The sequence below is a fragment of the Ipomoea triloba genome, chromosome 13 (genome assembly GCF_003576645.1).
Source record: "Ipomoea triloba cultivar NCNSP0323 chromosome 13, ASM357664v1".
Lineage (NCBI taxonomy): Eukaryota > Viridiplantae > Streptophyta > Magnoliopsida > Solanales > Convolvulaceae > Ipomoea > Ipomoea triloba.
The window spans coordinates 18,657,468-18,683,290 of NC_044928.1; the positions used below are offsets into that span (position 1 = coordinate 18,657,468).

Here is a 25,823-nt window from a genome sequence, read left to right on the forward strand (position 1 = left end):
CTGAATTCTACAAACACTAAATTGAGATTACATTCAATATTTCAAGGGCTGGTTTGAAGGAGAGAGGGAAGAAATTCTTGGGTGTTCATATTAAGAAAAAAAAGAAATTTGCAATTGTATAGTGGCTTCACATCCTAGATTGGACTGCTAAAATGGATGACAATCTAATCTTGAAGGTCATGCTTGTTCCTTTCCTTTAAATTTAATTTAGTTATTTATGTGACGAGAAATTTGCAACTACTACTTAAAAGTGCACATGATAGACTATACTCTTATATAATACGGAGTAGCTTGTAAATTGGCTCACTTCTCCCTTTTGTAAGCTCTAGTGGAGGAAGTAAATCATAAGATGTGTTTTAATGGTTTACAGGTTTTAAAAAGTGTTTGTACACTGATATCTACAATGCGTTAAATTTCGTACTCCTCTTTTAATAAGAATCGAGCCTGTTTAGATTTTTTTGTGGTGTATAGAGGTTTTGGAGTATAAAAATGTTGTTTTGTATGAGCATCTAGGAGGTATTTTGAGGGAGAGATAGGATGAGGGGAGTGAGGGACCCTAGTTATCTGACAAAGCTGATATTGACATGCCACCAAGAATTTTGAAATCACCAAAATCCATCCTGTCACAAAAGAAAATGAAACCTTCATTGCTCATTACAAAAGATAGAACCAAACAGAGAAACAAGCTTTAAAAAGGAAAGGGAAAAAAAAAAAAAAAAGTCTCCTTAAGCATTACCATTTTTTACTCTCTTTATCTGAGAAGAGTTGAGTTTTTGCAGAATTTTTCCAGAGAGTCATATAAAACAGAAAGGGAAACGGAGAAGAGAAAAAATGATATCTTGTGGTTTAGGGGTGTGTTTAGTTGGTGGGTTTAAACATAAGGTATGTGTATTGAAGTGATTGTTATTGTTTGGTTTATAGATTTTTAGAATACTATTATGGGTTTGAAATATCCCATTAATTGGAAAATTCATACCCTAATGAAATAAGGGTTTCATTTCCCTTCATTCTTTCTTCCCCAACTATTAATAATCATTTTCATTCCACCAAAACTCATTACCTTAAAGTGACTCTCTCAATAGGGAGATAGGGAGATTTCCCACCCTCCAGACTATTTTTTGAATGTTCTACTGAGCTCGAACTCATAACCTTTCATATTTTTTTGAAGTCACTATTCTATCATCTGAGCACAATGTGATTGGCCTATTATATTCTTCTAATTATAGAAATTTCAACTAGAAGAAAAAGTCTAGTAAAAACAACCTACAATTAGAGTTCTTCAATATAATTACTCCAATCTCACTTGACACATCTCTTCCAAACTTCATAATCATTCAACCCACCCACCCACCCTCACCCCCACCCCACTCCCCAAGAATCCTTTTCTCCTTCATCCCCTACATCTAAAGGAGTGTGTCTCACTCTCTCCTAAATGCTCAACTAAGTTCCTATATTCTTCAATGCCTCTTCCGATGCATCAAGCAATACCCATGTATGAAATTTACATGCAACTCTCTGACTATGTTCTGTTTTTTAAAGCCATGAGCTTTTCAAAATTTTCTCAGAATATCATCATCATCATAACTCTAGTTTAATTTCTCCATGTTTCCAGGGCAAAGTGAAGATGATAGATAGCTACTATGTTTCATGTCTCTGAAGTAGCTTAGCTTGCACTTAGGAGTTAATTAGAAGCTCGTGAGAAAAGGGCTACCATTTTTCAGATTCACCATGCCTGTTCCTCTTGCTCCATATCCAACAGCTCCAGCTCCATCACCACTTTTGTCACCTGCAACTAATGGTATGATGCTTAAACTTAACCACTTTCATTCTGTGCATAATAAGAGGATAAATGGAGGAGGCCTTAACTCACAAGTAAAAGTTTAGGATTAAACGTGACGGTGCTAGGAACTAATTGATAAACATGTAACCTAGTTGGGTCAGTTTAGTTATTTGTTGGGCTAGGTCTTCACCGACCAGGGCCTGTCAATTTTAACTGTATAATTTTTCTCTTGTTGAAATTTGAACTTATAACCTTGAGTCTGAAACCACTTGTTAGGATTAAGCGCTTACTACTATGCTATAACTCATAGTGAAGGCATAACTTTATTTTCTTATATACCGCCCCTTCATTTTCGAGAGACAGAGTGCTGAATTTGCTTCATCGCCCTCCACCCAATAACCTCTCTACTCACCGATTGTTGAACTTGACTTTTTACGGGCCTCCGTCCAACACTTTCATATTCTCCATCTATATTTGAGAAATTAAAAGTTTATGGTGATGAACAGGTGCACAAAGCCAGCTTGTATGTTCTGGGTGTCGAAACCTTTTGATGTATCCAGTTGGAGCAACCTCAGTATGCTGTGCAGTATGCAGTGCAGTAACTGCAGTACCTCCACCAGGTATGTATGTATTAGCTGCTAATTGAATTGTTAAGGAAGGCTTCATCAACGTTATTGGTGGGTCACATTATATTTTGTGAACAGGCACTGAAATGGCTCAGCTAATCTGTGGTGGCTGCCACACATTGCTAATGTATATTCGTGGAGCAACAAGCGTTCAGTGCTCATGTTGCCACACCATCAATTTAGCTTTGGAAGGTAATCAATCTCGTTTAATAATGTTTTTGAGAGTTAATATCTAATTTAGTTCTTTGAGTATAATGATTTTTCTTATTTTAGTCCCAAACAATTTTTTGTGCTTAATTAGATCCTGGACTTTGATGGTTTTACCAATTGAGTCATTGTGGTTAGAATCAATGACTAAATTGAGAAAAATTAGTAAATTTGGATAAAATTATTATGGTTGAAGACTAAATTAGATATTAATAGAGGTGAAATTATCAAGTCATTTATGATCAAATTGAAAGTCAAATGATGAAAATTGATAAATATTAATAGTCAATGGACCATTTGGAGTCAAATTGGAAACGAATAATAAAAATATGTCAATAGTCAACGTACTATTCTTTGAATTAACTCATGATAAAAACACTATAATTGATTGATTATTTCTATAATTTTTTTGGGTCAAATTGTGAGTTATGTGTGGAAATAAGAAATAACAAAATGCAATTATATATATTGTGGCATGCAGCAAATCAGGTGGCACATGTGAACTGTGGCAACTGTAGAATGCTATTGATGTACCAATATGGGGCAAGATCTGTCAAATGTGCAGTCTGCAACTTTTTGACAGCAGTAGGGGTACGGGTTTAATTAACTTCCATTTTGCAAATGTTTTTTTCCATTTTTCTGAGTGTTTCAATGTTATGATAATGGTTGGACAACACATAAACAGGTTTCACCAAACATGAACGAGCAGAAGTTGAAGAGCTAGAAGGTTTAATTTCCATGCATGCATGTTATGAATGAATATATATGTGGGCTGGACAGGCAGATCAGATCAGAGGAGGAATAATAATGTCGTTGTTAGTTACATGTATAGAGCTTACCTAATTTTCCCATGCGTGACTGTAACATGAATAAGCAGTTTTTCTGGGTTGGAGCTGCGACTAATTATATTAATGGGTGTTTTCTGGTTGGAGAGAAACATGAAATGCTCTGATCTACTTCCTCTTCAAGGTATAGTTGCACAGTACATTTGTTGTGTTTACAGTTGATGTATAATGAATAGTGACATTGAAGATAACAGGGTGACTAAGGGGATAAAACATGATTCTCAGGCATGAGTTAATGGTCACGAGTTATTGAGCCCCTAGCATAGGTTGTTCCTAATGCGGTTTATCACAAGAGCGAGGTTTACTCAGTGCACACTCTCGAATGGTGGCTGACTAAAATTAAAAGACAACTAGATTAATGTAAAACTCAACAAAAATATATCTGGTTACCGATTATAAAAAGTTTGCATAACTTATTTAATTAATACAAAATGAACTAAAGTATATAGACTGTTGAGATCGATTAACGAGAACAATAAACGGCAATAATGGCAGAAAGTAAAGAAGACAAAATTTATGTGGTTCAATAATGCACTTACGTCAACTGGAGAAAGTAGTTCTTTTACTAATTGTAATGATGATAAAACATGCATCCAAAGTTACACACATCATATTTATATAACTCTAAACATGTACATGTACAAAATTACCCTTATACATGATGACTTATTTTATACTATATTTCATCACATTCTTAACCCCTTTATATGTTCATTTCAAAGTGTTTTATTGGATTTCCAAACTAAACGGTGTGTTTTATGCTTAGTTTCGTCCAAATGCACTCTTGAGAGAGGAAAAGGCAAAAGGAAGCAAAAGTCGATCAAAACAAAGCAAAAATGCATAAAAAGGAGCATATGAAAGCAGGCGGGAAAGAAGACGCACAAAAGTAACAAAGCTGAAGATCGTGGCGTGGAGGGAAACCCACGCACGAACAGTTGCATGCTCGTGCGTTGCCAATGCATAAACACCAGCTATAGGTCGCCTCCAGCACAGGCACTCTATGTCCGTGCCCTGCCAGTGCACCTGCACGTGCAATGACACGCCTATGTGGCGTCAGTTCGTCAAAATCTTGATTCCTCCCTATAAATAGATTTTTTTTTTCAGATTTGGTAGATGAGGAGGAGACAGTCCATGAACAGTAGCAGAAGCAGTTGTAGATAGCTCTAGTTTAGGTCATTTCTATTTCCTTCTTGTTACTTTTCATTATCTAGCTTTGATATTGTTATTTCTAGCTTGGATTGTCATTTATCTTGTGGTATTTATCTTGGATTGTGAATCCTTGCACTATTGTGAGATTTATTTCATTGTCTATCTTTCATTTATTAATTGATGATGTTTATTATATTTTGGATATTCTTGTGCCATTTTTCTAGAAAAATCGTTATGTAAACTTTACATAGTACCGAGAACCACCCATCAAAAGTTCCCTAATATGTCACAAACATTAGAATGCAATAGTCTAGAATCCCTTCGGTATTATGTTTCCTAGTAGAAACACCAACTCTAGACTGTTTCCCAATGACATAGAACTCACAGAAATCTAGCTTATAGCATTTAACCCTTTTTAACACATTCATTTTGTGCAATTCAAACAAACCACATTCAATAAGATGACCCAAACGTAAATGTCACAACCTAGTAATATTATCACTAGATTCAAAAGAATGGAAACAGTAACAGAAAACCTCTCTGAAAGCACATCTCCGGCGGCGACGGCTCGGTCGCCGGAGGAGCAAGATTTGCTCCAAAGAAGTACCAAGAAACCAAAAAGAGGTCGCAACTCTATGGAAATCCCTGGGAATTCTACAAACAAGGAAGCTGTGCAAGAAACACCCACTTTAGCGGACTTGAAATCACCTGAATCCACACAATGGCGCACTCCTGTGGAAACTCCAAACTCTGCATGGGGACGGAGGGAACCCATTAGCATTGACGAGAAGGATTCAGCTTCGGACAATGATATTATGGATGAAGACAAGCAAGACCCCAACTGCCCAGTAATCCTAGTAACAAGAAAAGAGAAAGAAAGACTCCGCAAGCCTTGGAGAAGATCGCTGATTATCAAAGTTCTTGGCAGGAAGGTGGGATATCCATACCTGTTGCAGCGCTTGCAGAAGATGTAGAAGCCGGAAGCGACCTTTGATCTCATTACTCTGGACCAAGATTATTTCTTGGCCAAGTTTGAGTCCCTCCGAGACTATGAATTCGCTAAGTTTGAGGGGCCATGGATCATTTTGGATCACTACGTAACTGTCCAGGAATGGGTTCCCAATTTTCACCCACGGAAGAACAGAATGGATAAGCTTCTGGTATGGCTCCGATCCCTGCGCTACCCATAGAATATTTTGAGGACGAGTTCTTGAGGAAAATTGGAAGGAGTATTGGACGACCAATCAAGATTGACAACACCACAAGTCTGACCTCGAAGGGCAAGTTCGCCAGAATCTGTGTCGAAGTGGACATAACGAAGCCTCTATTATCTAAATTCACGCTGAGTGACGAGGTAATACCTATTGAATATGAAGGGCTTCATCTAGTTTGTTTTGATTATGGGGTATATGGCCACAAGAAGGGTCAGTGCGGAGTAGACAATCCGACGAAAGACCCAACGGAGAATCCCACCAGGATGGACAGAACGCAGGAGGAGAACAACGCGCAGACAGAGGCCCGATCAGTACCACCACAACCCAGGGCGCCGGCTCAAAGCTATAAAGAGAATTACGGTGCTTGGATGTTGGTCACGAGGAAGGAAAGAAGAGGAAGAAGTGGAGGGGCTGGCAACTACAGTCCCTCGAACGTGGGTAACCGCCATCCACCAGCCAATTCCCAGGGTCATCAGGCATCACAGTTTGGATCTCGCTACGCAATCCTTGGAGGAGTCGAAGACATAGAAATAGATTCAACTTCGATGGACGGCGAGTTCACTGCAGCTCCCCAATATATGAATGCGAATCTACCCAGAATTCGAACACACCAACAACCGAATAGATCAGTACTTCCTCAGGGCAGAGGAGGAGTGCAGTTTGAGGCTCCTCAAGAACGACGACTAGTGAATCCCCAGCAACCCAACCGGGGTGCATTCAGAGGTAGAGGAGGTAGAGGTGGTGCCCCAAGAAGGGCGGCAGCTGAGTCAGAGCATATAGTTGTTAGGGGTCATGACAAAGGGAAGCAGATCACCAGTATAGTGGTTCTAAACTCAAATGACTCCCCGGAAGCATCACACATGACAGGTTTGGAGTATGGATTCAAAGAAGATCCACCAGACCTAGCAAGAGTCTTTACTAATAGAACAGAACCCCCAGACATATCCATGAGGGATAATGATGAAGATGTTGGCTACGATGGCCATGCGTTGGAAGGTCGACAATGCTTCTGAGCACTATTTTCTTTTTTCGAGCACAGGACGAGAAGAGCCGGATGCGGAGGGGTTGCTTGAGTCTTGGAAACTCTCTGCAGTGGCCGCGAGCAAAACGAAGTTACCGACCTCGTGGCAAGCATGGCCAGAGATTATCCTACTGGCTGGCATATTTTGACAGCCCCGCCGGAAAGCGTAGAAGCTGTGATAGAAGACGACAAAGCTAAATTCCCATTATGGCATTTTGTAGTTTCGAACTAGTAGTGTTGTAGTTTGGGTGTCCCCCTTCCAAATTTTATAAGATTCAAAAGAATGTGCTCTATCTACAACAATACTGTCCAACAACATATAAATGTTTCCCGTGGTCTTTTTTCATTTTCATTACAATTAGAGCACCCTTACGTTTTCAAAAAAAAAAAAGAAAAAAAAGAGCACCCTTACTGATTTTAATGGTTTCCTTATCACTCTCAGATCTATAGATAAAATCATTAGCATGCAAACTAATCCTGGTATAAGTCTAACATCATACAAAGTTCTGGCAATACCCCCTATACTTTGTTAGGTACGTATTTTGTGTTATTTTTAGTGATTGAATATGTTACTATAAGTGTTTTGACAAATTAATTTGGTACATAATTAGATTCATCATTCTCAATGGGTCACCCATCATGTACAGTCCAACACGCTTAACCACATAGTTCTTTGGATATCTAGTTGTCATATCCTACTTAAAGCCAATTGGTGATAAGTAAATGGGCATTCCTCCATGGTAAACCACAACGCCACATCTCGAATCGACAAGAACTAAACTCAGCCAACCCAAAGGTGGGGAATGAAAAGCTAGAGAAATGAAAATAGAGAATCGAAGTAAATGCAGTCTATTTTTACATCCCATTTATTCCCCGCTTTGAGTACTACTTCCTTTAGATCCAACCTCTTTGCTTTTAGTACTGCATCCTTGCATACAAGTTCATGTTGAAGGAAAATGAGAAACCAAGTGGAAGAACACAACAACTGTAAGAGAAAAAATACATTGAAAACCATACTTCCAGTCTTGAATGAGTTTCACCAATGCAATGTTTTCTTGTTTTAAGCATCCATGAAATTTTGGCTGAGATTTGATCTCGACTCTTAATGAAAGCACCAATGACGGTAAAAATGGTTACTGGAGTAATATTGATAAGTAATTAATCATAGTCTGAGTACAAGAGTTTGTGTGTAAGAAAACAGAGTCCCCCTCCCCCCTTCATTACAAGCTAAGGTTCATTATTTATACTGAAGGTGCAACAGCCCCTTCGATGAGTGTAACGGACTCCTAATAATGGCGAGCCTACATTGAGTGCTGGGTCGTAATAATGGAGAGCCGTTGGAGTAATTATCATCTCTTCAATACGTCAAAGTAATGCATGACCGTTTGACTTACTTGTGACCACTTGCTTTGCCACTAACGGTTCCGGGTCGAGTGCTTGCCCAATTATCCTGTCAATACAAATATATTAAATCTAAACCAATGACATAAAAAGGTATTACAAATAAAAGTAGGGGGCAATATAGGAAAAAAAAATCATCAGATTTGGCGTAGTGTGAACAGTGCAGCACCAAATATAGCGTTGCGCTGTTCACATTGCTCCAAAATTATAGTGTTTTGGCGTGTTGATTGGAGCCCTTCCACGCCATTTTTTTTTTCGGTGCTTTGGTGCCTTGATTGGAGATGGTCTTACAGTTTACAGTAAAATATAAACAAAAATTTAATTACTAATACATTAATTATATAAAAGGGTGTGTGTGTTTATATACATATACTAATGTTCGTAATATAATCAAGTTGACAATATATATTTAGGGTGTGTTTGGTTGATGGGTTTAGGCATAAGGTATGGGTATCAAAGTGATTATTATTGTTTGATTGATAGGTTTTTGGAATACTACTATGGGTTTGGAATACCCCATTAATTAGAAAACCTTTACCCTAATGAAATAAGGATTTTATTTCCCTTCTTTTTTTCCCAACTATTAATAATCATTGCCGTCCACCCTACTACCAAGCATGCAAAATATTTTCACCAAAACCCATTACCCTAACTAAGTATTTGATATCCATACCGATTCCGATTCTCATGTGCGAACTAAACACACCCTTAATGTTGTAATAGCATTTATTTATTTTAAATACTTAATTTTTTTATTATACATTTGACGGACTTAGCCCAAGTCCGCTCCGTCAAAGTCCGCGGATTAGGCTTGACGGGTTAAAAAGCTTGTCAAAATTAGGGTCAAAAATATCACAGCCTACCCCACTCTTTTCACGGAGCAGCATGGACTCTCTCCAAGATTCCGAGAAAAATTAACAGGATTGTATAATTGGGCACTTTCTATGCACAAAGACACAAAGATATTACTTAAAAATGTCTTCCGACCTGCCGGAATCGAACCAGCGACCTAAGGATTTCGGCAATCACACTACAGTCCTCCGCTCTACCAACTGAGCTAAGGTCGGCTTGTTGACACATTGCAGTTAGATATAATATTATACGTTTCCATCTAGGGACTAGATGGAACCACTCTACCTGCAGTTTATTTTTCTTTTTAGTACTACTGACTCTGTTACAATGTAGTATCTGTTTATTTCTTCTATATAGTTTGCAAGTTATTACACACGACTGAAATTTACCTTGTACGTGCTCTCAAATAATGACTATATGTTTCTCTCATTATTTTAGAAAAAAAAAAAACTTTTTGATTGATAATTAACTAATTGTAATGCATTATGTGAGGTTTTACTATCAAAGAATATGTCCATTATTTTTTTCCTAGTTCATTTTGTTGCATATTTTGAATTTTTGATAAGTAATATTAAGATTTTTATTTCAATTGGACAAAAAATGGTTTTCCTATTCTGATGGGCATTTGTGTGGGGATTGGGGATGTGTTATCCTTTTTCATATGGAGTCTAATTTTTTTGATTGAAAAGTTCCAAAAAGTTCATTAACCACAATTAACTTTAGTCTCATTGTTTGAGTAAAGAAAAAAAAAAGACTTAAAAATTTTAGTAGATGAACAAAAAATTTACTCGACAATGGCTCCTTCTACTCCATATCTGTTATAGTTTTGGTTTAAACCATCAATGACTATCCTGTTATTATAGTTAACATATTATGTGCCTTCAATTTATTACAGGCACATAATTTGCTACTATTAACGATAGACACATAATATATTAAATTCAAACAAATAATTTAAATGCCATTTTGGACTAAGATTCACAATGTAAGGTGAACCTTAGTCTGTGGTATAATTTGTTGTCGTACATGTACATCATATATATTTTGTTGTTATATTTCTAAAGTTTAACCTTTAATCGTTTGTTGATGAATAGAGAACTTGTATGTTAAAACTTCCATTTTTCAGCAACAAAGAAAAGTTGACTGTACACTACAACTGAAACTGGATTATAGCTGAACAGATCATGATGGCTTGCTTTACTATAATATTAACTCTACTCTTCATCACTAAATTGCTTTACCATTGAATCTATGGGCAAAGACCCCCAGGGCAAAGGTGATTCACTGATAAGATCTTCGTCATCAAAATCATCGTCCTCCTCGTACTCATCATCTTCGCTTTCATCGTCTTCATATTTGGTTTCGCGAGTATCCTTGCTTGACAAAACCAGTGCAGGGTATGAGTGTTGTGTGGCCTGTGAAGTGCTTTCAAACTCCTCTACCTTCTTCAGAAGATCATCAGGTCCAAGGTTAATCTCACCCAACAGCATCGCGGTGCCTGAATCAACTGCTCGCTGCCAGAGGGACATCATTCTCGGGCTCAAGCTCTGAATCCCGGTATCTTGTTTCTGAACTTCATTGCTACTTCCTGATCACAAGAACGGTTTCACCATCATAGAACACGAGACTCCATCCCAGGAACGAGAAAATTTGTTATTAGTGTGGAAAAAGAAAAATCTCTTTACTCGCTGCCCTCGGTGCAGAAACACTTGCTTAGTCATAATCATAAGAATGAAATTGATAAATAAACTATTGGACGGAGGCCTGTGAAGGGCCGAGTCCGACATCAGGTGTCTAGGAGATTGTTGGACAGAGGCTTGAAGGGCCAAGTCCAACACCCTCCCTCTCGAAAATGTGATAGTTGTATAAAGAAATAAAGTTACGTCTTCACTACGAGCGGTAGCTTTTGGCATAGTGTGGTATCAGAGCCAAGTCACGGGTTCGAGTCCCAGAGAGTAAAAACTGTGGGGGAATTGTTGGAATAAAGCCACCGCATACCTGAAGATCCTAGATGGTTAGTATCATCTGTAACCCCAACAGCAGATCTGAAAGCCCGAGAAACATCTTTGAATCTAGGTTGCCAATCTTTTCCCCTCCACATCAGTACTTGTTCATCATCAAAAGATAAAAGCACACAGGGAACCAATTCCTGCCACCGGAGGAAAGGAAATTAGAGTAGATGTGATGGTGAAATACTAGTTCTATGTTACCGAGACCATCCCGGGGACTTCTCTATGTTCCTAAAGAAGTTGAATATAGTTTCCCCCGTTCATTATGACTGCACAACCTTCACTTTCATGGGGTAAAATAGAATAAAATAGGAATGGCTCAGCAACCACTACCGGGGAATACAATAAACCAGTAACTTTTCTATAATCCGTTTGTAAGGAAGTAGAATATGAAATTCTCTCGGTTTCTTTTCATCACAAGTTTATGCAACTTATAAGTGCTCGGATTCCCATTATCAGCAAGAGATAGTGTTGCAAAATATTTTTAAAGAGAAGAAAAACAAATACAGACCTTCAGCTTGGCTCCTAGCTTCTTATAGTCACTCGCATGCATCCCTTTGCAATCAATCTTCACCAATGGACATCCTTCAAAAGCATTCCTTACTTCCTTCACGAGGTTAATGTAGACTCCATTTTTTGCTATGTTGGTCAGGAACCAAAGTTACTCAAGTAAGCAGTTTGGAAATAACGATTCAAAGTCAGGTATGTAAACAAGTAAAACCTTTATAATTTGCTTCTCATTTTTGAAAGAATATAACAGGGAAAGTAACACATCGATTCAGATAATCCAATGAAAGGGATCATCGTGAAACGAAGATATTAGTTAAGATTTCCAAAGGCATGGTAGAAGTTTAAAAATTCCCCGTCCAAGAAGTTAGTCACCACATTGAGCTGCAATCAAACGAACCTTCGAGGCTTATCCAACTGATTTCTCTAACGCTCTCAATTTAGAGATTTGGTCAGACACAATATGCAACGTTACGTCGTTACAGCATGATGCAGGGTCAATTCAGAGATTTGAAAAAGTAAAGGATGCTAGGAGAATCACAGATATGTGCATAATCCTCCAAATCACTAGAACAGAAAACGAAAGAAGAAAAAAGGTTGTTGGGCTGAGGCCGGGGAAGGGCCAAGTCCAGCACTGGTGGCTAAGGGGATTGTTGAGTGGAGGCCCGAAGGGCCACGTCGCCTCTCGAAAATGTGGCAGTATGAGGAAATAAAGTTGCGCATTCGCAGCTATTGTTGTAATGGCAAGCGTTTGATCCTAACAAGTGGTATCATAGTGGCACGTGCAATTAAGGCGGGTTCGAGGCCCCACAGGAGTAAAAATTGTGCAGTTAAGGCTGGTGAAGGGGTTAGTAAGATTCATCTCTCCAACTATTTCACGTTTTGATGCACAAATCTATATCCACTGCATTGCGCTAGAATGACCATAAGAATGCATGGTAGATTGCATACCTAGTTTACATATAGGGAGCAACTTTTTCCCTTTTTCTCGAAATTCATCAGCTTCTTCTTTGGTTAACCCTTCTGGAGCTTCCTGTATAAGCTTTGGATAAACTGGTGTAGCTGGCTTCCATAGCATCACTGGAAGCTGTGGACGCAAATGATGATCATAGTTCCTACCTCGAAAAACATAAACTACGCCACCAGCTCGAGAAATGATCTTTCCGCCAGTCTTTTCCTGGTAGCAAACGAGAAGCATTTAGATGCAACAAATAAGTATTTGTACATCACGATTCAGGAATAGATGAACCCGCTATTTACCATAACAAAACATTAAAACAATAGCATTTGAAAATACTTTTAATCTAGTGCGAGTATCAGAACCTCAATACAGCGGCATAGGTTGTTCATATCAACAGTTGGAACGCCTAAACACCGAACTTTGCAAACAGGTTGTCTTCTCCAGTGGGTATGTATTAACTCCAACATGTTATGTGTTAATCCATCCCGACCTGTTCAATCCAACGTATTGATGAGATTGAACAATCAAGATACCCTTGTGCAAACACAAGAAACTGAGACACCTCAATAGAAGTGTTCTCTAAATTTGAAACCTAAATGGCTTGAATAATGTGCACAATTATAAACTGAAATCCTCATTCTAGATCACAGTAAGACTACTAGAATAGTTGTACAACTATAGAAGACAGTAAACATGGTCAATTATCAACCATTAATGATCAAGAATGCACCTTTATTAAGGTTAAAGAGAAACAACAGAGCCAAATGCTAATTCAGGCATAAACTTGCAAGAATCAAATTTACATGAGATAAAACTAGTGTCGAAAATAAACTCTACCACTCAACAACCAAAACCAAAACCATAAACCATAAACCATAACCATAACAATAACCATAGTAAAAGTAAGATTCAACTCAACCAAGTTGGTCAGGCTGTTCACTCAGTAACTACAAGTTCCAAGTTCAACTTCCAATTAGAGCGGTCTATTAGCTTTCATGTATTGAGCCGGTAACTACATGGAAGTTCAAACTTGGAAGCGGCCTATTGACTCTGAACCGATCAACTATGTACAACATAAGCTATTTACCTCTCTAGGTCCTTTGACAACTAGAGTTATAAGACATGATTTACCTAAACAAATTCACGAGTAGTGGGTGTGGGTTTAGCGTCATAAAAAAATACTCCCATTTTATCAGTCCTACTACTTACTATTCATTGGTTAAAACAACGGTTTCTTCTTTGTTTATTTTCTTTAGTGTTTTTTACTTATTTTAAATTTAATTTTTTGTGTTTAATAGCATTTTTAGTGTAGTTTCTAAATATATAAATTTTGTATACTAATACTAAACTTAATATTATGAAAAATTGGATTAATAAATAGATAAAAGTAATAGACTTACCCAGATTAACCTGTCGATTACAAGAGATTGCAGGTTTCAAAAGCTCTTGAATTTCGGCTCTTGTTAATGGCGGCCCAAGCACATCTTTCCGCGGCCTCACATGAAACTTCCCAAGCTCATAAGCCTTCAACATTTCGTATTGATATTGCTTGGTATCATTTCCATCAAGTTTAGCTGCAGAATCTAACGGCTCAAAAAGCTTAATCTTTCTCTTTGATTTCTTCAGCGGAGCTTTCCCGGTCCAGGGCCTAGGCATTGTGGGCGGCGCGAAGGGCAAGAAAGCCGGTTCCCGAATTGCAAGGGGCTGAGCCTTGGGCGTCTCAGAATAGCTGTATTGGAACTCAAATGGAGCCCCGGGGAGGCGGTATGACACGCCAGACTCGCCGACGATGACGGCGCGATCCCCATCCGCTGAGATGACTTCCCCTGGCTTAACCGGCTTGTGGTATTTGGAGTTGTGGTGGTGGGTCTTAAACCCCGGGCTATTGTTCTTGGGTTTCTGTAGAGGTTTTGGGCGATTGTTGGATCGATTTTGGGATTTTAAAGGAGGTGGATACTTGGGAATGGGGATGGGTGGTTGTGCATTGCGGTGGGTATCACCGGAAGAAGACGGCGGCGGAGTGGTGGGCAGATTGGAGAAGAGGTCGAAGCCTTTCAGTGTTGCTACAATTGCCATCAATCAAAGCAAGTGAGGGGGCGGAGCAGGCAGCCGGCGACGTCGCGAGGAGCTTAGAGGCGGTTCTATTGCGACGAGACCACTGCGAGAAGATGAGATTACGCCCGGAGGAGATTTTTTGCCGCAGTACGTTGTCGTTATTAACAACTTATTTTGCACTCTTGGGATTTATTTTTTTAATTTTTTGAAATCAATTGGGAAAATTGTTGCGATTCCTATCGTCACTAAAAAAAGAGAGGAAATTTTTAAATGTTAGTGTTTTAAAAAATATTTAAGGAAAATTATCAAATAGGCCCTCAAACTTTACTCAAAAGTGCAATTAAGTTCTTGAACATTCAAAAAGGTCAATTAAATACATAAACTTGTTATTTTGATGTATTTAAATCTATATGACTGGTTGTTTGATTGTTCCAAGTGAACAACCGATCATAATTTTTCCGACCAAGATTCCGGCGACCGGAATCTTCATCCCCAACCATCACGACCGCCTTCTCCAACCTTCACTGTTCGTAACATACTGGATCTTCTTCTTCATTTGGAGAAGACGAATCAGTGTGGTTCGTCTTTCCCACTGGAGAAGACGAACAGTCTTCTCCAACTGGAGAAGACGAATAGTACTGTTTCGTACTGGAGAAGACGATCCAGTATGGGAGAAGACAAACAGAACGTTCGTGAGATTGGTGGCCAATTCTTAACCTTGATCTGATTTTAATTGTTCTCTCCCCTTTGGGGAGATTTTCCATTTAATTCTTAGTAGTAGATCTCTTAGTTTTGGGTAGATCTAGCTAGATTGGTGGAGAAGATGACAATGAAGATGTAATAGATCTCTTGAATCAATAGGTATCTCTACTCTACTCTTGTTTTAAGTAGATTGTTATTTCGATTTGATTGCTTTGTTATTTTCTACTGCTTGTTCTTTGATTTGAATGATGTTTGAGTAGATTAGTTGAGGAGATTGTTTGCCCCATATTAGCCCTTGCGATTGATGATTGAATTATTTCATTTTGATTGTGAAAATGATGAAGTAGGGTGTTAGTCTTATGTGGGTGATGTTCTTCATGATTTGCTTCTATTTCCGGCCGGGGTAGATAGTAGACCTAGTGAAAGTGAGTGTGCGCGTGATAGCGGCCTCTCACGAGTCCAACTCATCCACATCCTCGCCCTCTATCCGGAAGGATGAGGTATGAGAGGAGTGGTACGTTTGATGAAATGCCTCAACCGAATGAGGATTGGGAGTCCGAGTGTGACAAAACTGCGCATTAATGTCCTAAAACTGAACCCTAAACTCGACTATTCTTGGCGCTTATCAACATGTCAAGCATTCACAAATTAAGCTTGGATGATTCTCGACATACTATCAACCGGTTAGCACCGCTATACCTTTTGCTATGTGGGGATTAGATATAGTTGGGCCTTTTTCCCGAGTTAACTAGGCGGAGAAAGTTTGTGATTGTGGTGATCGATTATTTTTTCAAATGGATTGAGGTTGAGCCTTTAGCGACTATAACCTCCCAACAATGGGAAAGGGTTATTTGGAGAATGTTATTTTCTGATTTGGAGCGCCCGTTCATATAGTGACTGATAATGGCAAACAATTTGAGAGTCGATCATTCCGGAATGTTTTAGCAATGGGATCGAGGGCTCCAAAATAGGACAATATTGCGTCTTCGAAGAAGGCGAGGGATACTTTATACTCCTCGATAGCTTTCTTCTCGAGCTCTTTATTTTTCCCCTCCAACTCTCAAATTTTGGCCTCTTGGCGGGTGATAGTTTTATGAGCACCATCCATATCTTTTGATATGTTTGCTCGCTCTCTTTGGCCGGACAAAAAAGGCCGGATAAAGTGTTCTCGAGCTGCGATCATTTCAAGTTAGAAACTCAAATAATTTTATTGCTAGTTGGGAAAAAGCATGGAAAGTTACCTATAGCATGCCCCAACACTTTACTCACCGACCCGGTTGATTGACCAATCAGAAAAATCTTTGATCATTAGAAGATGATTGGAAATTTGGTCGAAGAGGTTGTCAGGGTGTCCCAGCCTAGCCAACAAGGCATCAATCTGATGAGTGTGATCAGGATATCCTCTTGGATTCTTAGACCGCACTTCCTCCTCTCCTTTGGTTACCTCCTCGAATCCGATTTCTTCTTCCCGCGGAGTGTGGATTTAGGCCTGGTTGGGATTAGAGCGGACTCTTCAAAAGACTAGTTGAGGCACATCTGTACAACAAAAAACACAAGGGTTAGCCAATCTCATTCCAAATAAAATGGTGTCTAATTAAGATATGGAGAATTAAAATATTAATAACCTTCCGGGGTCTGGATAATTGGCCTTGGCGGAATGGCTACAGTAACTTGCTTTGTCCTTGGTGTATACTTCTTCTCGAGGTCGTACCAAGAATCTTGCAAGTTAGCTGAGGCGTAATCTTTTGGAGATTTAAAGACTTGGTAGTAGTAAAATTCCGAAGAGATGACTTAGATAGAAGATTTTAATGAGGTAGTGGGGGTTGGATAGACATGTTTACGAAATTGAGAACTCCGCATGTTAGAAACCGGGAGTTTTTAATCGTACCAGAGGGAGAAATACTAGTTTTTCCACCCTTTGTTGTTGTCAAAAAGATTGATAATATTGCAAGTCGAACCATTGGACTGGATCATTAGGAAACCGCCCTCGTGGTGCGGAGCCAAAGCCCTTACCGAGAACAAAAACCTAAATAACTCTAAAGTATAACTCGAACATATCAATTAATGTACATGCAAATCGTCAGAATATGGAAACAGGTTAGGATCCGGTGGGTATTAAGACAGACCAGAAGTGTGATCGGGAGTAGCATCCTTTCGATTTATAAAGCCTAATCTTTGATTGGTCGAGATTCCCCGATTGTTAGAGATCGAAAGGTCTTTTCCAAATGCATGCCTTATAATAATTTACTTATGACCTTAAAGTATAACTCGAACATATCAATTAATGTACATGCAAATCGTCAGAATAAACAAGACGCGTGGAACGTAACAAGTGTGGTTGCCTTTCATATCGACAGGTGTCCCAGAGACACATGGTAGACATGCGGGGCGCTCGGTATGTGCTTCATGTTTTACCTATAAATACATTCAATTTGTTTATAGATACAAAAATTGTTAACTGTAAGTACAGAATATGTCAATCGCAAGTACAGAATCTAAATGTTTTTTTTAACCAAAATCTACAATGCAATGTAGACTTTAATTCATGGTATAATTTGTCCCATTTGAGCGACTTGACCCATATTGGGACTTTCTTATTGGGTTATGGCTATGCCTGTTTTAAGGTTTGCCCAAAACTTCAGTTTCATACTACAAAAATGCAGTCCCCTGTAAATGCCTCTGATCCTAAACATAAAGGATCACATCCACAATATTGATTGGACCGTTGGCATACTAAAAGAGGAAATAAGCTATCAAAAATGAGCTATTTTTCAACGGTAAACAAATATGCAGTTAAACAAACAACTAAATAAAGAGTGATTTTCCCTATTAAATTGTCTCATAGACTTTATTCGTAAAACGAATTGGATTAATATGAAAATATAATACATATACTGAAACATATAAAATATTTGTTACTTATAAGAGAATAACATAAAATTTAGAAGAAATAATAATAATATTTTTAAATTAAATTATAAAAATATTACATTTTTCTTTAACACGAGTCGTTGGACAAATATTTGTGAGATGATCTCACGCAAGTTTTTGTGTAAATAAATAAAGAGAGTGGACTCAAATCTTATAAGCGGATGCGTTGAGCAGCTGCATGAACGACACGGAGCTAGAAACGTGGCGTGCTCTCAGTTAGGCACGGTGGACTTGGGCTGCGCCGCCGGGTTTCCACCGCCTCTTATTTTGCTACTAGCTCTTCTACAAGCCAATACGATTATATATACATGTATGCATGTATGTAGCAGAAGTAACTAGGATTGCGTAGCATATATATAATATACAGAATATTGGAATTGAAGATGCAATCTGCGAAGCAGAAAGTAAGCGACGCAGCTGCTGCTGCCAAAGAACACCTCGATATTCTTGCAGCCAAGACTGATGAAAAGGCATGCATTTAATTTATATATATATATGTCTCATCTTCTTTTACTTTAGTTTTGGGCTGGCGTGATAGTTTTTGGATGAATCTTTTTATCAATCCTTATACCTATCCATTTTAAATCTTTATTCAAAAATGATGTGTTATATATACAGAATATATTAATGATAGATACATAAGATATTGATTAATACATAATTAATATGTGATATGTGATGTGTTTGCAATTAATATATTCTATATTTACCATTAATAATTTATATGCTTGTAATTATTATGTTATGTGTTTGTAATTACTATATGCTATATGCATTCAATTTGATTATAGGTACAAAACAGTTAACTGCAGGTAACTACGAATTTGAAAGTTATTTTTTGATGAGGGTTCACAATGTAAGGTATACACTAGTCTATGGCATAAACAGTCATTTTATACTATAAATCAAGTTTATCTTATATTATGAACCTGGTCCAAAATATCTTTCAGATTATATATCTACAATTGACATATTCTGTATTTGTAATTAACGGTAATACTAAATAAAATAGTAGATACATAATATGTTATAACATATTATGTGTTTGTATTTATCATAATATGTGTTTTTAATTTATTTAAAAATTAATATATTATCTGTCTCAGTACTACGTTATCATATTATATGTGTCTATATAATTCTCATATGTGTGCATAATTTATTTACACACAAACTATTGTCTGTATGAACATAATATGTCCATTGCTGATGACACATAAGTTTTGAACTAATGAATCCATAATACACGATGCTATAACAATGGTTTCTTGATGGTGTGATAATGATCGCAATTGTTAGGTGGAGAAAGCAGCGGCGAGGAGCAAGGAGGAGAGAGAGATAGCAGAGGAGAGAAGAAAAGCCAAAGAAGCTGAAGCCAAGATGAATCTTCATGAAGCCAAAGCGCGTCACGCCGCCGAGAAACTGCAAGCCAAGCAAGCTCATCTTTATCCGGCGGCAGGGCCGCAGCATCACCACCACGAACCCGTCGGCACGGTGGCTCCTACCACCGGCGCGGTTATGCCGGGCTACCCTCTGGGAGGCTACCCCCATGGCCATGGAAGACACACTAGAAATATCTAGCCGCCCAGTTAATTAATTAGCTACGTACTGTTCGTTGGTGCAATTATATGTCTTTTTAATTTTGTTTCATTTCTTGATCTCCTTCCTATTTTGAATGTTGTATTTGGTTGTTTAATTTTCATGGTTAATTAAGTTGCTGTAATCTTTCAAACTCTCATTTGCTTGGCTTTCATACATCTATATGGGATGAAAATAATAAATTTGGGAAATGTTTTTTAGTTAATTAAACAATGTCAAAAAAAAAAAAAAAATTTCCCACCAATGAAATTCAATAATAATTGCAGGCAATATGATCGATTGAAATAATTTTGTAAAAAAATTCATTAATTAATGTGGTAGGCATTGTCTGGTGTCATTGTATGGAATGCAACTTTGAAGAAGATGATAGGTATTAAAATCAACACAGCAAAGCTCCAAATGAAGATCAACATTGATCCAGCAGCCAAGACAATTAGATAGAAAATTTTATCTGTATTTTTAGCTTTTATATATTTGGTAGTTCATAAAGAATATGATCATTCAAAATTTTGAGAATTAAGATTTCTGTTTCCCTAATTTATTAATATTCTCTAGGTTAATTTTCCTTCCAAGCTATATTTGAGCTGTAAATGGTTTGGTTTATAACAAGTAATTTGGCCAGAATTTAAATATATAATTTTGGCAAAAATTTGTGTGAGAAAATCGTCTATCTCACGGATTTGTTTGTGCGATGAGTTGACTTAGCTTGTAGACATGAGGGTGTGTAAGTATAACAATTTTAATTATAAATATTATAATATTTATCATCAGTAGATAGTAGCAATCATTTTATCTTAAATAGTATTATTTTACATATAAATATGTTAATTTTTTTGTACTATTGATTATATTACATTGTACTATATGTTCATTTATACTTTCTCAACTTATTGAAGCACAAAGAGTCAACAATGTCACTTTTTCCACTGATGTTTGATCTCATGACTTTCCATATAAGAAAGTCACTACGTGCTATCTTAGCACAAGTATTTGGCTGATTTTAAATTTTAGGCTAAAGTGTCATCTAACACCATGAATTATATCCAATTATTCATGCCGCACCCTAAACTTTCATATCGTATATATCGAGCCGCAAACCGAAATAAAAATTCACCTAGAACTTTTAGCAGGTTTCCAAGTCTTCCTGCTGACATGGCGCAGGTTTTCAAGTGATGTGGCATTTCTTTTAACCTTATGTTGTCCATGTAAGCATTTACATATTACAAATATTTAAAAAAAAAACAAAAAAATACAAACAAAAAAATTAGCATTTCTATAAATTTGGAAAATTGAAAAAATACTAAACAATAAATTAGCCAAAAAAATATAAATTCTGAAAATAAATTTGAAACATTAGAATTGCAAAATTGAAAAGTATACATTATGAAAATAAAGAGAATAAAATTCTGGTTATTTTAATATAATAATTTTTTTTTTAAATTTTAAATATGTAAACGCTTACATGGACAACATAAGGTTAAGAGAAATGCCACATCAAACGTCATGTCAGCAAGAAGACCTGGAAACCTGCTAAAAGTTCTAGGTGGATTTTTTATTTAGGTTTGCGGCTCTATATATACGATATAAAAGTTCAGGGTGCGACATGAATAATTGGATATAGTTCATGGTGCTAGAAGACACTTTAGCCTAAATTTTATATAATAAATATTATAATTTTATCATAAGTAACAAGGAAAAAGAAAAAAGCACTCCTATAGAGAAAAAGAACCAAAAAATTGAAAGAAAAAAAAAAACATAAATTCTACCAAAGATGCAAATATTTCATTTAAATTTTTTGAGTATTACTGACTCAGTTACAATACAATATATGTTCATAACTACTTTCTCAACCTATTGAAACCCAAAGAGTCAAATATTACCTCTGCTGAGCATCACCACCACGGACCCGTCGGCACGGTGGCTCCTACCACCGGCGCGGTTATGCCGGGCTACCCTCTGGGAGGTTACCCCATGGCCATGGACGACACACTAGAAATATCTAGCCGCCCAGTTAATTAGCTACGTACTGTTCGTTAGTTGGTGCAATTATATATGTCTTTTTAATTTTGTTTCATTTCTTGATCTCCTTCCTATTTTCAAGGTTGTATTTGGTTGTTTAATTTTCATGGTTAAGTTGCTGTAATCTTTCAAACTCTCATTTGCTTGGCTTTCATACATCCATATGGGATGAAAATAATTAATTTGGGAAATGTTTTTTAGTTAATTAAACAATGTCAAAAAAAATAAATAAAATTTCCCACCAATGAAATTCAATAATAATTGCAGGCAATATGATCGATTGAAATAATTTTGTAAAAAAATTCATTAATTAATGTGGTAGGCATGGTCTGGTGTCATTGTATGGAATGCAACTTTGAAGAAGATGTCGGCAAAGTGAAACCTGCAGCTAGGGGTGGAAATAGGCCAGGTCGAGCCGGGCTTTAGAAATTTAGGTCTGGGCCTGTTATAGAAATCCAAAGCCTGAGCCTGAGCCTGGGTCTGGGCCTGCATATAGGCTTTATTTTAGGCTCAAGCCTGAGCCTACAGTTGGCCTGGCTTGGCCTGAAGCCTGTTTAAAAGCCTATTTAACATATAGGCTTTTAAAAAGGCTTGTAAATAGATCCTAAATAGGCTTTGAGCCAATTTAAATAGGCTTTGAGCCAATTAAAGCCTATTTAAGGCCTACATTTTTAAGCCAAGTATACCTGTAAAAAATTTACAAAAAATACCTAATTTTATATTAACCATAAAAATTCATATTTCATAATAGATTATCCAACACGACAAGTAAAAGTTCATAATATAATTCAACAATACAACTAATACAAGTTGTGTACCACAAGTCCATAATACAAAAGTCCAACAGATCAATACAACTACAGAAATACAAGTTTAACAACACAAACATAAATCAACAATACAAACATAATAACAACAATGTAAACATAACAATATTCAAACATAAAATGAAACAAGTCACGGCTTAAGCATAATCTCCTCTTGTCCAGAATCCTCCTACACAAACACAATGAAAAAAAATGATAATAAATAAGTAAGTCCATTACAAGATAAAACTTTAAACTTTAAATAAGCAGTAATATAAAATAAGATTCTTACCTTTGCTTTTTTCTTCAGCCCATACTTGTTACGAAGCCAATCCCCACCACAAATAAGAGCTTCAATAGATTGTTCATTTAAGCTAGCACGATATTCATCAATCACCCTGCCCCCGGCACTAAATGTGGATTCAGATGCCACACTTGAAATAGGAACAGCTAGTATATCAGCAGCCATCTTTGACAAAACTTTGAACTTTAAACTATTATTTTTCCACCACCCCAAGACACAAAAAGATGAAGAAGAACAAGAATGAATAACAAGATTTTCCTCAAGATAAGTCTCCAACTCTGATTTTGTAAGAGGAATTGATTGACTTCGGTGGACCATAGTCAATATCTCTTGCATCCCTTTATCCATTTGCTGTACACCATGAATCGCAGTGGTGCTTTCAACATTGAATTCACTATGTCCACTAGTAGAGGAAGCATCTTGACTAAATAAGTTCACATAATCAAGATATAATTCTTCTAATGCCCTTTTCACCCTTTCCACATTCTTTTCAACATCACTTTGTGTTTTATACAACAAGGGAAAAGTTATCTTAATACCATTTAACTTCATCCTTGGATCTAAAACACATGCAATAATACCATTTAACTTCATCCTTGGATCTAAAACACATGCAATAGACATTAGCAACTTCATCCTTGGATCTAAAACACATGCAATAGACATTAGCAAATTACATTCCCCCCAATATTTATCAAATATAGACATTAGCAAATTACATTCCCCCCAATATTTATCAAATTTTGACATTAGCAAATTACATTCCCCCCAATATTTATCAAATTTTGCTTTCATAGAATTACATTCCCCCCAATATTTATCAAATTTTGCTTTCATAGATATTGCCATCTCACTCATGAATATATCAAAAGACTCAGCTGCATTATCAATAGCCTTTTTCACCCTTTGAATTTCAGCAAGATACAAGTTAGAAGTAGGGTAATGACTACCTGATATGACATGTGTGGCATCGTTAAAAACCTCCAAAAGTTGACAAACCTTCTCAATCTTGTCCCAATCCTCAAATGATGGTGCATACTTATAATGTGATTCTTTTTCATTGTAATCTGCAAAGGCATGTTTAAATTTAGCCGCAGTACACAACATCAAGTATGTAGAGTTCCATCTTGTTGGACAATCAAGAACAAGTTTCCTCTCTTTCAATCCTTTTAATTCAACAACTTCATGAAATGATTTTAGCCTTGCATCTGAAGAATTTATGAACTTGACACTTTCACGAACATTGAGAATGACATCTTTAATAGTGCTAAGGCCATCTTGCACCAACAAATTCAGAATGTGAGCACAACATCTAACATGGAATAATTGTCCATCAAGTACCATCTTACTGCTCAATGACATATTTTCTTTCAAACTTCTTACACAAGAGTCATTGTAAGATGCATTGTCAACGGTTACTGAGAATATTTTATTCTCAATACCCCATCCTCTCAAACACTTAAAAATAGCATTTGCTATATCTGTTCCGCGTCGAGGAGGAGGCACTTTGACAAAACTCAAAACTCTCTTCTGAAGATTCCAACTTACATCAACAAAATGACCCGTTATAACCATGTACTCAACCACTTGGTGACTTGACTTCCACATGTCTGTTGTAATGCTAACCTTACTCACATTACTCAAAATCTTTTTCAAAGTATTCTTTTCAGCTTCATACAATTGCAAACAATCACTTCTTGCTGTTTTACGAGTGACCTTTTTGAAATTTGAATTTGCATATTCAAAAGCCCACATGAACACTTCATCCTCTACGATGCTAAATGGTCGCTCATGCACCATGATTGCACTAGCAATAATCTCTCTCATCTTTTCATTGGAGTATTTACCACCAGGAATAATGAAAGGATTTCCTCCAGATTCAGTAGGCGGGCGAAATTGTAGCGTTGTTTGCTTATTTTCTCGAGAGATATGCAACTTTTTCTGCAAGCAAATCTCTGAGTGCCTCTTAAGATGGCTAGTGCTTGCCCCCCTTCCACCAGTAGATAACTTATCCTTACAATACAAGCACATTGCTTTCTTTGTACCATTATCAAGTTCAATTTCTTCAAAATCATTCCACACTGCTGATGTTTTTCGCCGATTTTTTGATATGATTGAATCATTAGGAAGTTCACCCCTACTCACTTCTTCAGAATTGGTACCTTCAATTGGTTGACTCGAAGAAATTGATGGAATTGATGGAGTTGTAGTTGTAACTTGAACGTTAACTTGTTCACGAATAGATTCATTTGTATTGTTATTTGTCATCCTATATAAAGTATCTAATTAAATAAACAAGTAAACATACTAAACAAATCTCTAACTAAACAGTCAAGCACTTCAAATTGACAAATAACTTTATAAACATTAAACAACAACTCAACACAGTAAGTAATTTATTACTAAACAAATGAACATAACTAACAGAACCAATTTATTAAACCAACATAACCAAATTAGTCTATTACTTACCAATTGAATGATTTAATAAACAAATAAACAGAACCAATTTAATAAACTTAACAAATAAATCAATAACACTACTGTAAACGTAAGTACGTAACTAGTAAACTACAGGCCTACAGCAGTAATAGACTATTTCTAGTAAACCAATAAAATCAAACCGCCGGACGCAGCAACCACCTCGACCGCCGGACCCAGCCGCCACCGCGGCTGCCGGACGTAGCCGCCGCCGCGACCGATGGACCCAGCAACAGCAGCCGCGACTAAAGGACGCAGCAGGCCAACAGCAGCCGCCGCCTCCCGCCTACGCAGTGTACGTAAAGAAAAGTAAGAACCAGTCCAGTACGCACTAACCTCGCTGGAGTCGCTGCC

The 25,823-nt window shown here is 37.2% G+C and overlaps 4 protein-coding genes and 1 non-coding gene across 5 annotated transcripts; 2 read left to right on the forward strand and 3 right to left on the reverse strand.

Moving 5' to 3' along the window:
* The first annotated feature begins 1,350 nt into the window (after positions 1-1,350).
* LOC116001717 (protein LOL1-like) lies at positions 1,351-3,649 on the forward strand. The gene is made up of 6 exons (XM_031241634.1): positions 1,351-1,492; positions 1,613-1,798; positions 2,287-2,400; positions 2,485-2,598; positions 3,095-3,204; positions 3,299-3,649. Exons 2-6 carry the CDS (start codon positions 1,729-1,731, stop codon positions 3,335-3,337), a joined length of 447 nt encoding a protein of 148 aa, XP_031097494.1. The 5' UTR covers positions 1,351-1,492; positions 1,613-1,728; the 3' UTR covers positions 3,338-3,649.
* Positions 3,650-9,224: 5,575 nt separating this feature from the next.
* On the reverse strand, positions 9,225-9,310 carry TRNAY-GUA. The gene is given in 2 exon segments: positions 9,225-9,260; positions 9,274-9,310. It is a non-coding gene; the product is annotated as a tRNA-Tyr (tRNA).
* Positions 9,311-10,159: 849 nt separating this feature from the next.
* Positions 10,160-14,773, reverse strand: LOC116002896 (CRS2-associated factor 2, chloroplastic). Its single transcript, XM_031243080.1, has 6 exons — positions 13,973-14,773; positions 12,935-13,062; positions 12,563-12,788; positions 11,616-11,743; positions 11,094-11,244; positions 10,160-10,683 (listed from the first exon to the last, which is right to left on the reverse strand). Exons 1-6 carry the CDS (start codon positions 14,646-14,648, stop codon positions 10,310-10,312), a joined length of 1,683 nt encoding a protein of 560 aa, XP_031098940.1. The 5' UTR covers positions 14,649-14,773; the 3' UTR covers positions 10,160-10,309.
* Positions 14,774-18,591: 3,818 nt separating this feature from the next.
* On the forward strand, positions 18,592-19,850 carry LOC116003076 (late embryogenesis abundant protein 6-like). Its single transcript, XM_031243252.1, has 2 exons — positions 18,592-18,730; positions 19,560-19,850. Exons 1-2 carry the CDS (start codon positions 18,644-18,646, stop codon positions 19,839-19,841), a joined length of 369 nt encoding a protein of 122 aa, XP_031099112.1. The 5' UTR covers positions 18,592-18,643; the 3' UTR covers positions 19,842-19,850.
* A 2,985-nt stretch (positions 19,851-22,835) lies between these two features.
* On the reverse strand, positions 22,836-25,256 carry LOC116001310 (zinc finger BED domain-containing protein RICESLEEPER 2-like). The gene is made up of 3 exons (XM_031241195.1): positions 23,792-25,256; positions 22,977-23,632; positions 22,836-22,874 (listed from the first exon to the last, which is right to left on the reverse strand). Exons 1-3 carry the CDS (start codon positions 25,254-25,256, stop codon positions 22,836-22,838), a joined length of 2,160 nt encoding a protein of 719 aa, XP_031097055.1.
* Positions 25,257-25,823: the final 567 nt, after the last annotated feature.

Excerpts from the sequence above, each read along its gene's own strand:
- LOC116001717 (XM_031241634.1), top strand. The coding sequence starts at position 1,729 with ATGCCTGTTCCTCTTGCTCCATATCCAACAGCTCCAGCTCCATCACCA. Across the intron at positions 1,799-2,286 it reads TTTGTCACCTGCAACTAATG|GTGCACAAAGCCAGCTTGTA; the intron begins GTATGATGCTTA and ends GGTGATGAACAG. Across the intron at positions 3,205-3,298 it reads ACTTTTTGACAGCAGTAGGG|GTTTCACCAAACATGAACGA; the intron begins GTACGGGTTTAA and ends ACACATAAACAG.
- LOC116002896 (XM_031243080.1), bottom strand. The coding sequence starts at position 14,648 with ATGGCAATTGTAGCAACACTGAAAGGCTTCGACCTCTTCTCCAATCTG. Across the intron at positions 12,789-12,934 it reads ACCTATGCCGCTGTATTGAG|GAAAAGACTGGCGGAAAGAT; the intron begins GTTCTGATACTC and ends GTTTGCTACCAG. Across the intron at positions 10,684-11,093 it reads TAACCATCTAGGATCTTCAG|GAAGTAGCAATGAAGTTCAG; the intron begins GTATGCGGTGGC and ends TCTTGTGATCAG.
- LOC116003076 (XM_031243252.1), top strand. The coding sequence starts at position 18,644 with ATGCAATCTGCGAAGCAGAAAGTAAGCGACGCAGCTGCTGCTGCCAAA. Across the intron at positions 18,731-19,559 it reads CAGCCAAGACTGATGAAAAG|GTGGAGAAAGCAGCGGCGAG; the intron begins GCATGCATTTAA and ends CGCAATTGTTAG.
- LOC116001310 (XM_031241195.1), bottom strand. The coding sequence starts at position 25,256 with ATGACAAATAACAATACAAATGAATCTATTCGTGAACAAGTTAACGTT. Across the intron at positions 23,633-23,791 it reads TGATAAATATTGGGGGGAAT|ATCCAAGGATGAAGTTGCTA; the intron begins GTAATTCTATGA and ends CATGTGTTTTAG. Across the intron at positions 22,875-22,976 it reads GGCTGAAGAAAAAAGCAAAG|GAGGATTCTGGACAAGAGGA; the intron begins GTAAGAATCTTA and ends GTGTTTGTGTAG.